Source organism: Tasmannia lanceolata, unplaced genomic scaffold (assembly GCF_043159265.1).
Source record: "Tasmannia lanceolata isolate RefF3 unplaced genomic scaffold, GAP_Taslan_0.1 ptg000037l, whole genome shotgun sequence".
In the NCBI taxonomy this organism is placed as follows: Eukaryota; Viridiplantae; Streptophyta; class Magnoliopsida; order Canellales; family Winteraceae; genus Tasmannia; species Tasmannia lanceolata.
The window spans coordinates 39,952,701-39,971,215 of NW_027518714.1; the positions used below are offsets into that span (position 1 = coordinate 39,952,701).

Genomic DNA, 18,515 nt, shown 5'->3' on the forward strand with positions numbered 1-18,515 from the left:
CACACAATGCCAATCGATGAACCTGCAGAATGGAAACCCAAAATAAGCATCAGGAATAAGAATGAGAATGAAAAATAAAAACAATGCAAGAGGATAGTGCAACAATACATGGGTTTTTGGGAAAGTTTTTAGGCCGCATTTTTAATGGGACATGATTTCCAACCAAAAAATTGACTCAGATCACTCTTTTAAAATCACGACGGGATTTTGGGGATTTATCTGCCCCCTTCTTTTTAACTTGGGACCGCCACCTCTTGTGTATGCATATTGAAATTAAGGTCTATGGAACCAAAAGGGGGGTGAATTGGTTTTATCAATAAATTTATCCCTTTTTAAATTAAAAGTTCTAACCTACTTCAATTTTTCTTTTCTTGCTTAGTTTTGGTTAGTTCACATGATATCACAGTAAAAAGAAAATGCCAAACCAAAAACAAAAATGAGAGTGCAAGAATAAAAGAAGAACACACCGATGTATAGTGGTTCGGGCAAAGCCCTACTCCATTCTTATTGAGATCGTCCTCAAGGATTTCCACTATTTGAGGCCTCTACGATGCCCTGCTCTGAGGCGATTACACTCTCAAGGGTATTAAGCAAAGCCCTACTCCACTCTTATTGAGATCATCCTCAAGGATTTCCACTATTTGAGGCCTCTACGATGCCCGGCTCTGAGGCAATTACACTCTCAAGGGTATTAAATAAGGATGCCCTTGCCACCTTTACACCGACTCTCCTTCTTCACCAAGTTCTAAGCGCTACTCCCTAGGGTATTAAGAATATGATGCCCTAGCCACCTTTACAATGAATGGAAAGAAGATTGCTTGGCCTCTCATGAAGGCTAGATGCACAATGATTGCTCCTTGAATATTCTCCACAAAAGGATTGGAAATAAAAGCCCTTAAATCCAAACTCTAATAATTTGCAAGTGCAAGGCAAGTTTGGTGGAGAAGAAAATAAAAGCTTAAGCCAAAAGGGTTTTAAATGTTTTGAATGCTTAAGGATATTTTTCAAATCATTCAAGAGAAGTAGATGAACCTCTTGAACGTGTATTTATAAGCCCTTAAAATGATATGACCGTTTGGGGGTGGATGTATCAAAAAGACCCCAAAAAGCAACTAGCCGTTTGAGTTCAAACGGCTATATTTTTTTGCTGTCGCGACGTTCTCGGAGCTCCGAGAAATTCTCGAAGTTTCGAGAAAACAACCAGAACACTTTCTGGAATGTTTCTCAGAGTTCTGAGAAATCAAACAGAGTTTTGAAAATTACTCCCTGAAATATTTCTCAGAGCTCCGTGAGATATCTCGGAGTTCCGAGAAGCCTATTCAGCAATTTTTCCTGTTTTTGTTGCTGATTTATTTTTTGGGTTTTGGAACTCTATTCTTATTATAATTTGGAATGTTATGAGGGTCCCAACATGTTGGTCCACCACACAAAAACATTCACTTAACCATTTAAGTTCTAATACTGGGAGTGTTAATCTTTTTGAAAACATTTTCTTAAAAAAGCTTGCCTTGACTTTGAAATCCAAAGAGAAATGATGTACAACAAGTTTATGTATAGCTACACTTCTCTTTGGTCTTGGTCTTCATAGATCTCCATTTGTGTGCTTGCTTGAGATGATGGTGTTGAGCTTCACCTTGGTTTATCCTTCACGATGTGGTTCTTCCAAGTATGCTCTAGCTCTTTTGTCCTTTGTTTCGTTCATCATCAAGCATGACCAAGTGGTGTGTTGGTTCCTTCCATGATTAACCTATCTTAACACAACACTTCAAGGCAAATTGATTAGTATTCAAAAACATAATCAATTTAGTTTAGAATCATCAAAACAAGGTATGAGGATAGATCCTCGGGCTTACACACATATCAAACCCATTCTCAATATTCAATGAATAAATAAACAAAAGATGGTGGAAAGGAAACTTTTCAATGAACAGATGCATTGCATAACAAATTCTCAATATTTTATGAATAAACAAACAAAAGCTGGTGTAAAGGTGTGAGTTGTGATGAGCTTTATGGATTCTAGGATAGGCTGAATGAAAATTTAAGATAGGGAAATGTCATATATATATATCAACCAAATTAGCATTTGACAATAATTCTATTTGGTTTAAAGAATGTAATGATAGTAAGAGATTGTAACCCAAATACCTACAAAAACAGTTCATTGTTCTGTATTTGCAGTTCTCGACCTGGTGGAAAAGCTACCTGGTGGAAAAGCTGTCATTTTCATAGGACACATCAAACAATATATATTACGCACCATCACAGAATCCATAATGTCCAAATCAAGGCAGAAGGATGAGCAGATTGCTAAAAGAGATTTTTACCTGTTCTTGGGAGAATGTAAATGGTGGTTTGGTGGATCAAGGCCCTCCTAAGATTGTCTGATCAAAAGGTGACCTCAATTGGATTTGGAGCCTAACATCCATCAGCTTCGTATCCATCATCTTGTTTTTGTCCATCAGAAACCCATCTCCAATGTCTGAACGTTTCTAAAAAATAAGAGAGAAATTGGCGATTTAATGGATTTCTAATCAAAAGCGATAATTTTTTATCAAAATCCTTTTTAACATTTGATAATTTGAAAGGAGAAAGAACAAAGAATTTACCAACCAGGTCCTTCACTTTAGATTCAGGCCATAAAGCTTTATCTAGTGCAACAAACCCATTCTATTTCTTACCCATATCATACATTAATCAAAGCTTGACACCTAAATAAATGAAAGAGACATCGAAACCAAATTCGATTTTAAAAACATGTGAATAATCCAATTACATAGCTGTAAAAATCTATGGTACCATAGGCAAAATACCTTCAGGCCTTAAGGTACACAGTTGGAAGATTATGATCTAGAAACTGGCTTCATCTACAAAAATCCCATTCTTTGTCAAAAAACACACAATGAATGGAAACCCAAAATAAGCATCAGAAATAAGAATAAGAATGTTGGAAAATGAAAACAGCGCAAGAGGATACTGCAATACATGGGTTGGTTTTTAGGAAAAGTTTCTAGGTTCTTACCGTTTTCTGCATTTTTATTGGGACGTGATATCCGCCCAAAAAATTGACCCTGATCACTTAAAATCACGACAGGATTTTAGGGACTTATCGGCCCCCTTTTCTTAACTTGGGACCACCACCTCTTGAGTATCTGCATATCAAACCCATTCTAAATATTCAATGAATAAACAAACAAAAGATGGTGGAAAGGAAAGTTTTCAATCAAAAGATGCATTGCAAAACAAACCCATTCTCAATATTTCATGAATAAACAAACAAAAGTTGGTGGAAAGGCTGTGAGTTGTGATGAACTTTATGGATTCTAGGATAGGCTGAATGAAAATTTTAAATAGGGAAATGTCATTTCTTATATATATCCATCAAATTAGCACTTGACAATAATTCCATTTGGTTTAAAGAATGTAATGATAATAAGAGATTGTCACCCAAATACCTTTAAAAATAGCTCGTTGTTCTGTATTTACAGTTCTCTACCTGGTGGAAAACCTCTCATTTTCATAGGATGCATCAAATAATATAAATTACGCACCATCACAAAATCCATAATGTCCAAATCAAGGCTAAAGGATGGGCAGATTGCAGAAAGAGATTTTTACCTGATCTTGGGTGAATGTAAATGGTGGTTTGGTGGATCAAGGCCCTGCTGGGATTGTCTGATCAAAAGGTCATCTCAATTGGATTTGGAGCCAAACATTCATCATCTTCGTATCCATCATCTTCTTTGTGTCCATCAGAAACCCATCTCTATTGTCTGAACGTTTCTAAAAAAGTAGAGAAAGATTGGCGATTTAATGGATTTCTAATCAAAAGCGATAATATTTTGATCAAAATCATGTTGAACATTTGATAATTTGAAAGGAGAAAGTACAAAGAGTTTACCAACCAGGTCCTTCACTTTAGATTCAGGGCTTAAAGCTTTATCCAGTGCAACAAACCCGTTCTAATTCTTACCCATATCATACCTGAATCGAAGCTTGACACCTAAATAAATGAAAGAAAAAAGAAAACCAAATTCGATTTAAAAAAATGAGAATAATCACATTACATAGCTGTAAAAATCTATGGAACCATAGGCAAAAGACCTCCAGGCCTTAAGATATACAGTTGAAAGATTATGATCTGGAAGCTGACTTCAGCTACAAAAACCCCATTCTCTTTGTCAAAAACCACCCAATGCCAATCGATGAACCTGCAGAATGGAAACCCAAAATAAGCATCAGAAATAAGAATGAGAATATTGGAAAATGAAAACAAAGCAAGAGGATAGTGCAATACATGGGTTTTTGGGAAAGTTTCTAGGTTCTTACCCTTTTCGGCATTTTTATTGGGACGTGATTTCCGCCCCAAAAAAATGACTCAGATCACTTTCCTAAAATCACGACGGGATTTTGGGAATTTATCTGCCCCATTTTTTTTTAACTTGGGACCGCCACCTCTTATGTATCTGCATATCAAACCCATTCTCAATATTAAATGAATAAACAAACAAAAGATGGTGAAAGGAAACTTTTCAATCAATAGATGCATTGCATAACAAACCCATTCTCAAATCTCAATGTTTCATGAATAATCAAATAAAAGCTGGTGGGATGGCTGTGAGTTGTGATGAGCTTTATGGATGCTAGGATTGGCTGAATGAAAATTTTAGATAGGGAAATGTCACACACACAACACTTGACAATAATTCTATTTGGTTTAAATAATGTAATGATAGTAAGAGATTGTAACCCAAATATCTTTAAAAGCAGTTCGATGTTCTGTATTTGCAATTCTCTACCTGGTGGAAAAGCTGTCATTTTCATAGGACGCATCAAACAATATAAATTACGCACCATCACAGAGTCCATAATGTAAAAATCGAGGCTGAAGGATGAGCAGATTGCGGAAAGAGATTTTTACCTCTTTTTAAGAGAATGTAAATGGTGGTTTGGTGGATTAAGGCCCTCTTAGGATTGTCTGATCAAATGGTGATCTCAATTTGATTTGGAGTCTAACATCCATCATCTTCTTATCTAGTATCTTCCTTGTGTCCATCAGAAACCCATTTCCATTGTCTGAACGTTTCTAAAAAAGAAGAGAAAGATTGGCGATTTAATAGATTTCTAATCAAAAGCGATAATATTTTGATCAAAATCCTGTTGAACATTTGATAATTTGAAAAGAGAAAGTGCAAAGAGTTTACCAACCAGGTCCTTCACTTTAGATTCGGGCTTAAAGCTTTATCCAATTCAACAAACCCGTTCTATTTCTTACCCATATCATACCTCAATCAAAGCTTGACACCTAAATAAATGAAAGAAACATCAAAACCAAATTCGATTTTTAAAAATTGAGAATAATCCTATTACATAGCTGTAAAAATCTATAGAACCCTTGGCAAAATAGCTTGAGGCCTTAAGGTACACCACAGTCAGAAGATTATGATCTGGAAGCTGACTTCAGCTACAAAAATCCCATTCTCTTTGTCAAAAAACACAAAGTGCTAATCGATGAACCTGCAGAATGGAAACCCAAAATAAGCATCATAAATAAGAATGAGAATATTGGAAAATGAAAACAGTGCAAGAGGATAATGCCATTTTTCGTGTATTTTACACATTTGCGCTCATTTTGTGACCGTTTGATAGTTGTTAGGAGGCCATTTTTCGTCTTTTTGCAAAACAAATTGAAAAAAAATAAAATAAAAATCTCAAAAATTACAGAAACGCCATTGTAGCTGTTGGGGACTGTTTTTTACACTTCTACCCTTATTTAATGACCGTTTTATAGCTGTTAGGAGGGCATTTTGCGTCATTTTTCACCCCAAAAGCCATAAATAGCCCTCTAACCATTGTTTTTTTACAACTCATTTCCTCTTCAAATCTTCTCCTACAACCTATGAAGCACGGGTGCGGGTGCGGGGTGCGGGTGCGACACGGGTACGTGATTTTCCAAAAAACTTGGGTGCGGGTGCGTTCGGGTGCGTTGAATATAATAATAATTTTTATTAAATTTTTTAAAAAAAAATAGGAAAGCAATCAAATAACAATAACATCACCATTCACCAAAATGGAAAATTCTAATATTACTCTTCATTTCATACGTGATTAAGTTCATCATTAAAACACCAAAATAACATAAAGCACCAAAATAACATAAAGCATCAATGCATCATCAATCCTAGAAGTCAGTCGCTTCAGGCTTCAGCTCCAATATCGACAACATCGTCCTCTACGTCGTCGGTAAAAACAATGGACTCCAACTCCGGCTCATCCAAAGAAAGACTAGCAACTTCAAGTACCCCTACATCCTCGAAGGAATCAAATGTATCTCCACCTATGTCCCACATCTTTGTCTCTCCTTGCTTATATTGTGGAGTTTGTCTTGAGAGAAGCCGAAGATTGCTATGAACGAAAACCAAATCTTCAGCTCGTTGTGGAGTCATCTTGTTCCTCTTGAGAGAATGCACAAAAGAGTAAGTGCTCCAATTCCTCTCGGCACAAGATGACGATGAAGGTTGCATAAGAATCTTCAAAGCTATGCTTTGAAGCATAGGGGCACATGTACCATGGATGGCCCACCACTCATGAGGCTTGATAGTGAACCGTTCATTGATGGAATCAACATCATTGAATAATCCGGACTTCATGGAGAATTGCGCGAACTCCACATTAGCTCTTGTGCGGTCCGAGGAATTGGTGAAGTACCTCTTGAAGCACTTCATCCTCTCAGTATAAATTTCTGCATCCTTATGTGGAGGCACCCTACTTGAATCTTCACTAAGCCATTGCTCACTATAATACCTTTAAGAAAGAAAAAACTAATTTAGCTTCAAATTTCAAGTCAAAAGTTAGAACTTGGAAATAAACATAAATAACTAATAATCCAAATAAATTTAAAGTCACCTAACCTTGGATTCAATGAATGAGCCAAGCAATGAAGTGGAGTGTTGCTCTTGTTCCAACGAGCAACAAGAATCTCGTGCACCACGTCAAAAAATTTGGACTCCTCTTCTTTCCTCTTTCCTTCTTTCCTATATATTGCCGCCCTTACTTTCTCTATCATGGTATCCCACAAATCATAAACCAAGTGAAGGCAAGGCGTATCCGTGTCACAGTCTCTAAGCATGTCATAGATGGGGGATGTAAATGCGAGTATGTAGTCGATAGAATCCCACCATATGTCATCTAACACCTTCTCTTTTACAAACCTCGATTTTCCCATGTCATCCTCCCTATAACAAGTCCATTTGTCGCTAATAATCATTGCTTGAAGACCTTGCTTTAAGAGTTTCAATCTCTTAAGCATAACAATAACACTCGCAAATCGAGTCTCTGCCACGGCAAGCAACTTCAAAGTGTTGAACTCGTTGAATATGGCTAGTCTCATGGAATGATTCATTATGAAATTCTTAATGATGCTAGCATCTCCCGAAACATCCGTTATCCAACTGCATTCGTCATATGTAACTTGATTTGCTTCCACATTCTTCGCCGCACATATGTTCTTCAAAGCAAGGTTGAGGGTGTGCACCACACATGGGGTCCAAAAGATGGAAGGAAACTGTGCCTCAATAAGTTGCCCAGCCGCCTTGCAATTTGCGGCGTTGTCGGTAATTACTTGGACAACATTTTCATGCTCAACTTCCATAATTACCTCCTTCAACAAGTTGGCAATGAAATTTTTGTCCTTTGTCTCCCCCGAACAATCTACCGCCTTGAGAAAATAGGCCTACTCTCGGTTACCGCCATAAAGTTAATGAGAGGCCGCCTTTGTGAGTCACTCCATTCATCACTAACAATGCTCACCCATTTATCCTTCCATGTCTCTCTAAGGGGTTGCAACAACCTATCAACATTTGCCCTCTCTTTTTGTAGTAGAGTCGTTCTTAGCAAGTTGTACCCCGGAGGCAAATAACCGGAAATTTGATTGTTGGCCGCACAAGAGTATGAACTCGCATAGTGTGGGTTCCTTGCTAGGTGAAATGGCAAGCCACCGGAGTAAAACATCCGAGCAATCTCACCATGTACTTGATCGCGGGCCGCCATGTTAAATGCCTTTTCAATAGCACTCATACTTCCACTTGGACCACTTGTCTTCCTCCTCTTTAGATCAAAACTTGGAGGGACAAACATACTACTTGGGCAACTCAATGATCCACTACTTGATGATGGCGGCAATGGCACTCTTTTGGGAGCATTTTGCTTCATAGCCTCCTTGCATTCTTCCTCCAACCTTTGCATTCCGAGTAGGTCATTTGCTTTCACCTTAGGACACGCTCCGATTCCTTGTCCTGATACCTTCAACAAGTGTGCTCTAACCCTTGTGTAGGAGCTATTCCAACTCTTATGACAAAAATTACATTCCCATCTCACATTCCCTCCACCCTTAGGATCTTTATCAAATCTAGTGGCATACCTCCATAAGGGCTTCGAGAGGTCTTCATCAGTAGAAGTAGAAGGTGGTGCATTTGTGGCTTGGGCGGCGCTACTAGCCCCGGATGAAGACATTCTATTAAAAGAACAAACACAAATTTAGTTTTGGGAGTCAAGTAAGAATGAGAGGAAACAAGATTAGGGTGGTGTGGCACTTGTATTGAGACAAAATTAGAAATTAACAATGGGAGAAGATTATTAAGAAAAAACATCAACTACTGAATTACACCAGCCTTGTGACCCATGATCCCAACCAACCAAGCTGATTAGTGAATATAGGTTATTTCATTGATAACTTTCTCAAGCATGCAAAGATATTGCCATATTGGCAACCACCAAAGCAAAATCACACACAATACTACAGTGCAAAACCATGAAGAGTAACTTGTCCTCTAATTCCTTGAATTGTTCCAATGTAATAGCTAGCAAAAAGATAGTATATTCCCTAATTTTCATCTTCCAAGAGCATATATTCATTTGTTGAGCTTTTTATGTTTTGATCGCTCATCAGTTCTTATATCTTCGTTCCCAATCAAGAAAATGAAACCAAACTATGCAAAGATTGCAATTTTCAGATAATAAGTGATAAGCTTTATGGACAATTAATGATCATAATGTCTATTTATCTTTTCTTACCAATAAAAGAATATAAATCAAGTCTACTAGCATTTGATGGTTCAGATGAAAAATAATATAAATCAAGTCTAAAGCCCTAATGACCTAACCTCTCTAATTGAGCCCTAAAGGGCTCCCAATTGAATGTCACAAGCTCAAATTAACATGGCCTGAAAGCTCACAATTGGAAATTTGGGATTTAGGGCTTTAGGCCCCAAAGCCCTAAATCCGAAATTCCCAATTGTGACCTCCAAACTGAAAATTAAATCAGTTTAGGGCTTCAAAATCACATTCCATTTTAAGATTATGCCAACCGATTGTGAGCTCCAAATTGATTTTTATGTGACTCACAATCGGTTAGGACTTTAGGCTATTTTTTAGGGCAAATCACAAATAGAATAATGCAAATCACAAATAAAAATAAAAGAGAGAGAGAAAGAGAGTATAGATAATAATAAAAAAAAAAAGAGGAGAGAAGTAGAGAGAGAGAGTACCTTTGTAGGGTTAGCTTAGGGCTCCGACGACCGACGGTGGCGGAGGAGGAGGCGGAGGCGAGAGAGATCTCTCACGGAGAGTTGAAAATGAGAGGAGAAAATGAGAGAAGCTCGGGCCAGGCCGAGAGAGATCTCTCACGGAGAGTTGCAGAGAGAGAGAGAGAGAGATGCAGAGAGAGAGAGACGTAGAGAGAGAGGAGACGCGGGGAGAGAGAGAGAGAGAGAGAGAGTTGCAGACGAGAGAGAGACGGGAGAGAGAGTTGCAGAGAGGGTGAGGGAGAGAGTCGGTGGGTTTTGGGTTTTAATAAAAACCCTTTTATATAACTTAAACCCCCCCCCCCCCAAATTGATATTGACAGCCGTATTTTTTTTTTTTTTTTTAAAACACATAAAAACCGTGTCGGGGTGCGCACCCCAACCGCACCCGACCCGCACCCCACCGTAAAATTGGAATTTTTTTTTTTTTTAAATTGGGTGCGCACCCGACACGCACCCGGGACGCACCCGAGCGCACCCGTGTCGGATACGCACCCGATACGGGTACTTTAGGCAATTTGAAGCACCCGTGCTTCACAGCCTACAACTACAACTCTTTTATCTCCTACACTACACTACATACAACTATATCTACTTCTCCTACAACAACAAAGATCATCTCAAAGGCTTTTATTATTCCAATTCCAATCAATTCCACTACAAGCTCAAGAAGATCAAAGGCTTTTTTATCTCCTACAACAACAACCTCTACTATACTAAAGACAAAGGCTTCTCGTCTACAACCTAAGGCTTCTTCAACTTATTCTCTCATCCAAAAGGCGTAAGAAAAGTTAAAGTTTTATTTGATTTAATTTCCTTTCATTCCTTATTCTCTTTCTCTCCATTTCAACTTTAAAAATGAGTTCTTATGGAGGAGCCTCATCTATTGGATCCGCACCCACTAGATCGGATGACTCGGCATGGGCTTATGGCCTAGTAATTCCAGGTCAAAAAAACTGTGTTAAATGCACCTTTTGTGAAAAACTCATAAAGGGTGGAGGTATAACCAGGTTTAAAGAACATCTAGCGGGTGTTCCTGGCGATGTAGCGGCATGTAAAAAAGCCAATGTCGATGTAAAATGGAGAATGGCACAAATGTTAGGCGAAATGAGAAAAGAAAGGGCTAGGAAAAGTGTAAGGGCAGAGGTGGGTAGTTTCTATGCCGCACCAGAAGAAGATGTGGAGGAGGGGGAGGGGGAGGGGGAGGAAGACGACGAACCGATGGGACCACCTCAGCCTAGGAATAAGGAGAAAGCAGTTGTAGAACCGAGTGGGGCAAAGAGGAAAAAGAAGGGTCTTGTAGGGGGTTAAGAGATTTCTTTGCACCACGAACAACCCCTGAATCCCAGCCAAGCATAAGAGTGCTTTGGCAAAAACAGAAACACTTGATCGGGCAAATATGGCAGTTGGCATGCTTTGCTATGATGCCAACCTGTCTTTCAATGTTGCTAATTCACCATATTAGCAGCCAATGTTTGATGCTGCTGCCATAAATGCAGTAGGCTCAGGTTATAAGGCGCCTTCTTTTCACGATTTACGGGGGGGATATTGAAGAAAACTGTAGAAGATGTAAACAACTACTTGGGGGAAGTTAAGAATTCATGGAAAACTAGTGGCTGTAGCATTATGACCGATGGATGGACAAACACCAAACAACGTGCCTTAATTAACTTTTTGGTGTACTATCCTAAAGGAGTAGTTTTCCTTAAATCTGTTAATACATCTGGCGTAGTGAAGAATGCTAGCATTATGACCGATGGATGGACAAACACCAAACAACGTGCCTTAATTAACTTTTTGGTGTACTATCCTAAAGGAGTAGTTTTCCTTAAATCTGTTAATGCATCTGGCGTAGTGAAGAATGCTGAGGCATTGTTTGCAATTTTTGATGAGATTGTTTTGGAGGTAGGTACGGAAAATGTGGTGCAGTTTATAACTGATAGTGAGCCAAGTTATAAAGCTGCTAGGAAGAAGTTAGAAATCAAATATGCCACATTCTTCTGGACTCCGTGTGCAGCCCATTGTTTAGACTTGATTTTAGAGCACTTGGGCAAACCAGATGTGTTTACTCTCATAGGAAGCACAATTGACAGGGCTCGGAAGATTACGAGGTTTCTCTACAACCACGCAACTCTATTGAACTTGATGAGACAGAAATTCACGGGTGGGAGGGACTTGTGTCGTCCTGTGTGGACTAGATTTGCTACGAATTCCATTAGTATACAAAGTCTGGTGCTTCATAGGAAAGCCCTACAACAGATGTTCGTGGCTGATGAATATGCTGCTAGTAGGTACATTCGACATGGATTAAGTAAAGAGATCGTGATTACAGTGTTGGATAAACAATTTTGGGACAACTGCAAGCATATTCTAAACATCAACGAGCCATTGGTGAAGGTGTTGCATTTGGTAGACCGGCAAGACAAACCAGCAATGGGTTACATATATGAGGCCATGGATAGAGCCAAAGAAAACATCAAGGCTTAACTAAAGAACAAGAAGTCAGATTATGCTCCCATCTGGAGGATTATTGACCAAAGATGGGACAAACAGCTTCACAGTCCCCTCCATGCAGTGGGATACTTTCTTAACCTTACTCTCTTTTTCAGTCCTACATTCTCCAAGCATCATGAAGTCACCTGAGGTTTGATTGAATGTATTAATCGACTAGTACCTGATGAAGTTACACAGGACACCATCACCAGTCAGATTGAGAACTATCGGGAGTCCACTGGCATGTTTGCAATGAAGATGGCAATCCGCAACCGAGGCAGATTGGGACCAGGTATATTGGTTTGTTCATTTAATTAAGTATATTTTATTTAAAATTTCCACAAGTAAATGCTTAACTATTATTGTTTCCTTTACAGTTACATGGTGGAACCAGTTTGGAAATGACGTCCCGGACTTACAAAGTTTCGTCGTCAGAATTCTCAGCCAGACCTGTAGTGCTACTGGATGTGAAAGGAACTGGAGCACTTTCGAGCACATCCACTCGGCAAAAAGAAACAGGTTGGAGCACCAGAGGTTGAATGACTTGGTATTTATCGATTACAACCTCAAGTTTCAAGAAAGGTATGCTACTTAATTGAATTGGAATTAATTTTCTCATATTTCACCACGTGCCTTTAAATTTTAAGTATTACTTATTAATTTATATTGGACATTCTTTTCAGGGACTTAAACTTAAACAGAAGATCTTCTACCACTAGCGACCCATTGAGTATAGATCACCTAGATGTTATGATGGATTGGGTTGCGGAAGATGTCAAATCCAAGTAGTGACTTGGTTTGGCAACCTAGAGGGGGGGTGAATAGGATGTTTATAAAATCTTTACCTTTTAAAAACTTTTCCTAAGATTTCACCCAAGACTTATCCCTTGTTTAATTAAGTTTGAAATAGTTGAACTTAAACAATATTACAAATTAATATAAGTTCAAAACCCTTGTTGATTAGCAAACTTAATTAGGTAATTTTAATAGCTTAGTTAGCAAAGTTAAGATATTTAGGTTGATTATCAATGCTAACTACTCACTCAATTCTAAGCACAAATAATCAAATAAGAGAGTGAGAGAAATACCAATCACACAAGTGACACAAAGATTTATAGTGGTTCGGCAAACGGCCTACTCCACTCTTCTCAAAGTCGCACTTGAGGATTTCCACTGTTGAGACCTCCACGACGCCCGGCTCCGAGGCTTTTACACTCCAAGGGAATTAAATAAGGATGCCCTTCCACCTTTACAATGACTCTCCTTCTCCGCCGAGTTCTAAGCGGTTCACCCAAGGGAATTAAAAACAACGGATGCCCTTGCCACCGATCGAATAAAGAAGAAGATAAAAGCTTTGCCTCTATGTAGGCTACAATGCAAGTTGAAGCTCCAAGGATGCTCTCAAGAATAAACAAGTTTAAGCCTAAACCAATCTCAAAAGATTTTCTCAAATCAAGGCACAAAGAGTTTGGTTGGTGAGAGAATTTAACCCAAAAATAGTTCACAAATGGATTTCGAGGGTTTATTAGAGTTGGACAATGTTCCTCTTGTGTTTTGGACCCTTGAATGGGTATATATAAGGTCCCAACTCCATGTGACCGTTTGGGAGGTAAAACAGTCAAAACTGGGTCAAAAAATCAACTAGCCGTTGCACCCCAACGGCTATATTTTTTTGAAGAAAAACATTTCTCGGAGTTCCGAGCGAAATTCTCGGAGTTCCGAGAATTCAAACAGAGCCTTTAAGTTTAGAATCTGGACCATTTCTCGGAGCTCCGAGAATGTTCTCGGAGTTCCGAGCTCGGAGCTCCGAGAATAATTCTCGGAGTTCCGAGACTGGATTTCCAGCAAACACTGTTTCATTTGAAAAATTCATATCTCCCTCATTTCTCGTCGGATTTTGACGTTCCTATACTCTACGGATATGAGAAAAATGAGAGCTATCTGTTAAAAATAGTTTCAAAAATATTTGAAAATGTTTTAAATAAGTTTTGATAGGATTTAGTTGCTGGTCCAGGTTGTTGCTTCGGAACTCTGTTTTGTTTATTCTTGTGTTGAATGACATATGGGTCCCAACATGTTGGTACACCACCATGGCCATTCACTTATCCATTTAAGTCCTTAAAGGGTGTGTTAGTCTCTTTGAAAAACATATTTTTAGGGGTTTAAACAATGTGCCTTGACAAGAGAATATGCAAGAGAGATAGAAATACATTCTACCCTTTCTATCACTCTCTTGAAATCTTCTTTTGAGCTGGGATCTTCTATGGTTGAGCTTCCATGCTTGACATCTTCAAGTTGTGGTACAAGCTCCTTGGTCTTTTGCATTAGGTTCTTGATCCTCCACCTTTGCCCTTCATGAACTTCCTTTGTTTGTTCAATGCTTTGAGATGGTTGATGATGAGCTTCTCCTTGGTACTTCCAAGGTGTGATTGGTCCAAGTATGTTCCAAGCTCATTTGCCATTGTGTTTGGTTCATCTTCAAGCATAGGCCAACAAGGTGCGTGCTAGTACGATTTGACTTGTGTAGGACCTGTCTAAAGCACAACACTCAAGGCAAATGATCAGTCCATAAACAACTAATCAATTTGCGTTTGTTAATCATCAAAACAAGATGATTGAATGTACCCATGGGGAACCCTTGGGCTTACAATCTCCCCCTTTTTGATGATGACAAACCAAATTGATTAGATAGGTGGGAGGAACCTCTTATGAGGATAAGATAGACAAATTAATCATTACTACTCCCCCTCATCATATGCATGAGTTATATTTAACAAGTTATAATACAAGAATGCATATGGTAATGGATCTAATCAATTATACAAAATCTCCCCCTTTTGGCATTAGCAAAAAGGAAGGATTAAGCATTTAAGCACAATTACATAAAGCATCAAAGATATTCAATGAAAATATGATGCTCCCCCTAACTTCTTATCATGAGCTAGCAATTAAAATCAAAGTATATATGGCATGATAAGAGACAATCAACATAGGAAATGAATAATCACAAAACAAATAAAGCCTATGTTGGCAAAACAAAGAGACATTTCAATTTTAGCACAAATTTTTAGGGTGTATCTTAGTATATATATAAATCCAATATTAATCTACCCTATGACCCATAATATAATAATAGATTAGCAAGTTAACGCTTTTGTTTAAAATGATAGATCATTTAAGCTTCCCCCTTAGTATTTGTCATTGGCCTTAGATAAACCTAAGATTTAAGGCATGGAATGACAGATAGGCCAAAGATATGACAATGGAATACTTGGCCCCCAAAACTTATTCTTGGAATAGATGATATCATATTAGACTATCCAAGATAACTCAAAACGCCTAAAGGATATGACACTAACACCTAGGCAATGGGCTTCTTGTCTTCAACTCACTTGAAAATACAAGACAAGCCCGATCATAATCCATATGGAACAACAATGCTCCAAATGAGTGTACTTATCATATGCATAATGATATACACATTTAATATCATATGATAAGCCATTTAGGACAAAATCTTATCATACTAAGCTCCCCCTTTGAAAATGAGTCATGCAATGCATGAATCCAAAGGGATGTCCTTGCATAGACTCTAAAGGTTTTTGGATATATTTTTCAAAAGATACCAAGTTAAACTCAACCCTTGGGCTACAATGACACTTACTCTCCTAGTGTCGGTTTATCATGATAAAATGATAGCTATAGTTTAGCTCATCATGATAGACAAGCATAGCACAAAAGATTTTCAATCTTTGGCTCATGCTCCCCCTAAATGTGATATCATATTTTCAAATTCACGCTTTACTTCCCTAAGTATGTAACGTACATAACTAGCTAGGGAGATCACATACAAATGTATACCTATTCATGTTTGAGATGTTGGCACAAGGCCAATTTGTTAGATATTTTAATTAAGGTGAATGTACCATCTCCCTCTTAGAATCTAAGAAGGCTAAGGGCACCAATTGAGTGACTTTTAAGATTAAGGTTTAACATCTCATACGTGTAGATATTATCAAACAAGGGGTGATAACTATAGAATATATATATACCAATTTGAGTTCAATTCTATAGGACTAAGACATACTGAGAATGGTCAATAAAAAATAATGTCTTAGAGAGGCATCCATGATTCATGAAGGTGAGAGTCTACCTTATGAGAAAGATATGATCATCAAGGTTTCCATGGATAATCTACCATGTTTGGACACAAAGGACATGACACATAATGTGCATGGTCCAAACATTACATCTACATCCACAACCACATGTAAAATGACAAGGCATTAGGCACAAGGTGCATAAGCCCTATTGAAAACCAAAAAAAAAATGTGTGGGAGGCACATGTTCCCATCACAATCTAATACATACAACCACCGTAGTGAATTTTAATTTTACTCAAGTGAGTAAATGCCCAAATATGATTCTAGATTTCTATGATATTTTCATTTCAAGTCATACATTAAATCTAGATTCATGATTTAACTTTCCTATATAATATATATCCTTTTATGAACTTAGGAAAAGATCCAAGAATTTTATAATATATATGTATCAAAGGATGCAAACTACCTTGGACACATGTATTCCATTTATGAACTTTCATGACTACTTGAACAAAATACATATAACATATCTATACATATTAAGGTTCATCTTAGTCATGAGATTATCCAATTAAAGCTCTTTGGAAATACACTAATTTTTAACCCATCTATGATTCTTACTAGATTTGATGAAAATCATTAAGCATGTAATAGAATGGATTTTGATAGGACAACTAGGTGCAAAGTAATAAACATGTTTGTTTACCTATGGCACAAAAAGATGTCTAAGAAGGGATTTGAAGTGAATTATTAGACATAGCATCTAATACCTTAGTTTTGCTAGAAATGATATATTAAAATAATTAAATACTCAATTGTCTAGCAAGTGCCATGTTTGTCCAAAATAAAGTTCAAAGAATGGTACTTTGGCATTTTCTCAATTTTTGCTAAAGTACTATTTGATTGCCAAAAATAATTTCATTTAAGTTCAAGTTTTAAAACCTATGGGTTTCTTTTCTTTTGGTTTTTCTAGAATGATGTGATCAATTAGCCTAACTCCTAGCAACTACCAAAACGGGTTCAAATTTTAAAGATGTACTTGAAGCTTTTAATTTGAACACATGGGCAAGAGATGTTGTTGTACACTCTATAAGGATCAATTTATGGTTTTCACATGAAATGCTCTATTGTGGTTGTCATGTGGATGAATGACATATTTTAAGTGCATGATGATTTTTAAGTATATGTGAGCCTTAAACTCGGAAACTCAACATGATATTCAATTAGGCTCATCATATCAAAGTCTCAAATTAATTACATTCAAGCATATAGACTTTGAGTTTTAAGGTGATATATATATATATATATATATGTTAAGCAAATATGAGCATATGATATCTATATACACATGTTTTGAAAGGATTTTTAATTTTAGGCACAACATGTATTGATACAAAAAAAATTAAACAAGAACAAACACATTGTATCAACAAATATATTTTCAAATTATATTCAATTAAAGCACATCCCCTAATCTAAAATAAACACAATATAGATCATGTTAGGGGTTTTGGAACCCAAACCATCTTGGTTCCAAGCAAGTTTGTCCTAGGTGATGAGTCCTTTTTAACCCAAACAAACTTACTACTTTTTACAAGTTTAAATGTACATTTAAACTTGTAATGTCCAAATCTACCACAATAGTCACAAGATGCATAAGAGTAGGTAGATGGACGGGATGAACATGATGAATTACAAGAGTGATCATGATGGTAATTGAATTTTACATTCTCTTGTAACTTATGATTTTCCAACCTTAATGTTTCATTCTTTATGTTTAAGTCATTGATTTTCGTTTTAAAATTTATTAATTCAAGAGATGAAAGCATTTTAATTTTCTCTTCTTCTTCTTTAAGGAGTTTATTTTCCTCTCTTAGTGAAGCAATGGTATCACTTAGTTCAATAAAATCTTTTTCAAAAATTTCATTTTCTTCACTAAGATGTGCATGATCTATTTCTAGTGACCTAAACTCCTTGTGAATACTAGCTAAATTGTTTTTCAAGTTTGAATTCTTAGCTAGTTGATCCTCAAGTTTCTTATGTAATTCTTGGACATTTTCAACAAGTTCTTCAAGTGTGAATTCGGCATTATCCAAGGGGTCTACATTAGATAATCCCATTAAGCACATGTTTTGATTTTGAAGATTTTCAATAGAGTCCAAAACATTTTTAGCATTTTTACAAGAGGATACTTTCTCATAAATGTGTGGTGGTAATGCACAACATGTTGCAATTAGGGCTTTTGTATTTAGTAAAGATAATTTTTTATTATATTCATTTAATCCTTTAGATTTAGCATTTAATATAAATCCATTTTCAATTATCTTTACCATAT

The 18,515-nt window shown here is 37.1% G+C and overlaps 2 protein-coding genes and 1 long non-coding RNA gene across 3 annotated transcripts; 1 reads left to right on the top strand and 2 right to left on the bottom strand.

The window, feature by feature from the left end:
* Positions 1-1,680: 1,680 nt before the first annotated feature.
* Positions 1,681-2,487, bottom strand: LOC143861991 (uncharacterized). The gene is made up of 3 exons (XR_013240114.1): positions 2,328-2,487; positions 2,149-2,217; positions 1,681-1,751 (listed from the first exon to the last, which is right to left on the bottom strand). It is a non-coding gene; the product is annotated as an uncharacterized LOC143861991 (long non-coding RNA).
* Positions 2,488-6,197: 3,710 nt separating this feature from the next.
* On the bottom strand, positions 6,198-7,651 carry LOC143861440 (uncharacterized). Its single transcript, XM_077372369.1, has 2 exons — positions 6,912-7,651; positions 6,198-6,804 (listed from the first exon to the last, which is right to left on the bottom strand). The coding sequence occupies exons 1-2, from the start codon at positions 7,649-7,651 to the stop codon at positions 6,198-6,200; spliced, it is 1,347 nt and encodes a 448-aa protein (XP_077228484.1).
* Positions 7,652-11,207: 3,556 nt separating this feature from the next.
* LOC143861441 (uncharacterized) lies at positions 11,208-12,068 on the top strand. The gene has a single exon (XM_077372370.1). It carries the CDS (start codon positions 11,208-11,210, stop codon positions 12,066-12,068), a length of 861 nt encoding a protein of 286 aa, XP_077228485.1.
* The last annotated feature ends 6,447 nt before the right edge of the window (positions 12,069-18,515 follow it).

What these genes read in the sequence shown, in the direction of transcription:
- LOC143861440 (XM_077372369.1), bottom strand. Translation starts at nt 7,651, where the DNA reads ATGGAAGTTGAGCATGAAAATGTTGTCCAAGTAATTACCGACAACGCC. An exon ending in GCTCATTCATTGAATCCAAG is followed by an intron (nt 6,805 to 6,911) that starts GTTAGGTGACTT and finishes TCTTTCTTAAAG; the next exon opens with GTATTATAGTGAGCAATGGC.
- LOC143861441 (XM_077372370.1), top strand. Translation starts at nt 11,208, where the DNA reads ATGACCGATGGATGGACAAACACCAAACAACGTGCCTTAATTAACTTT.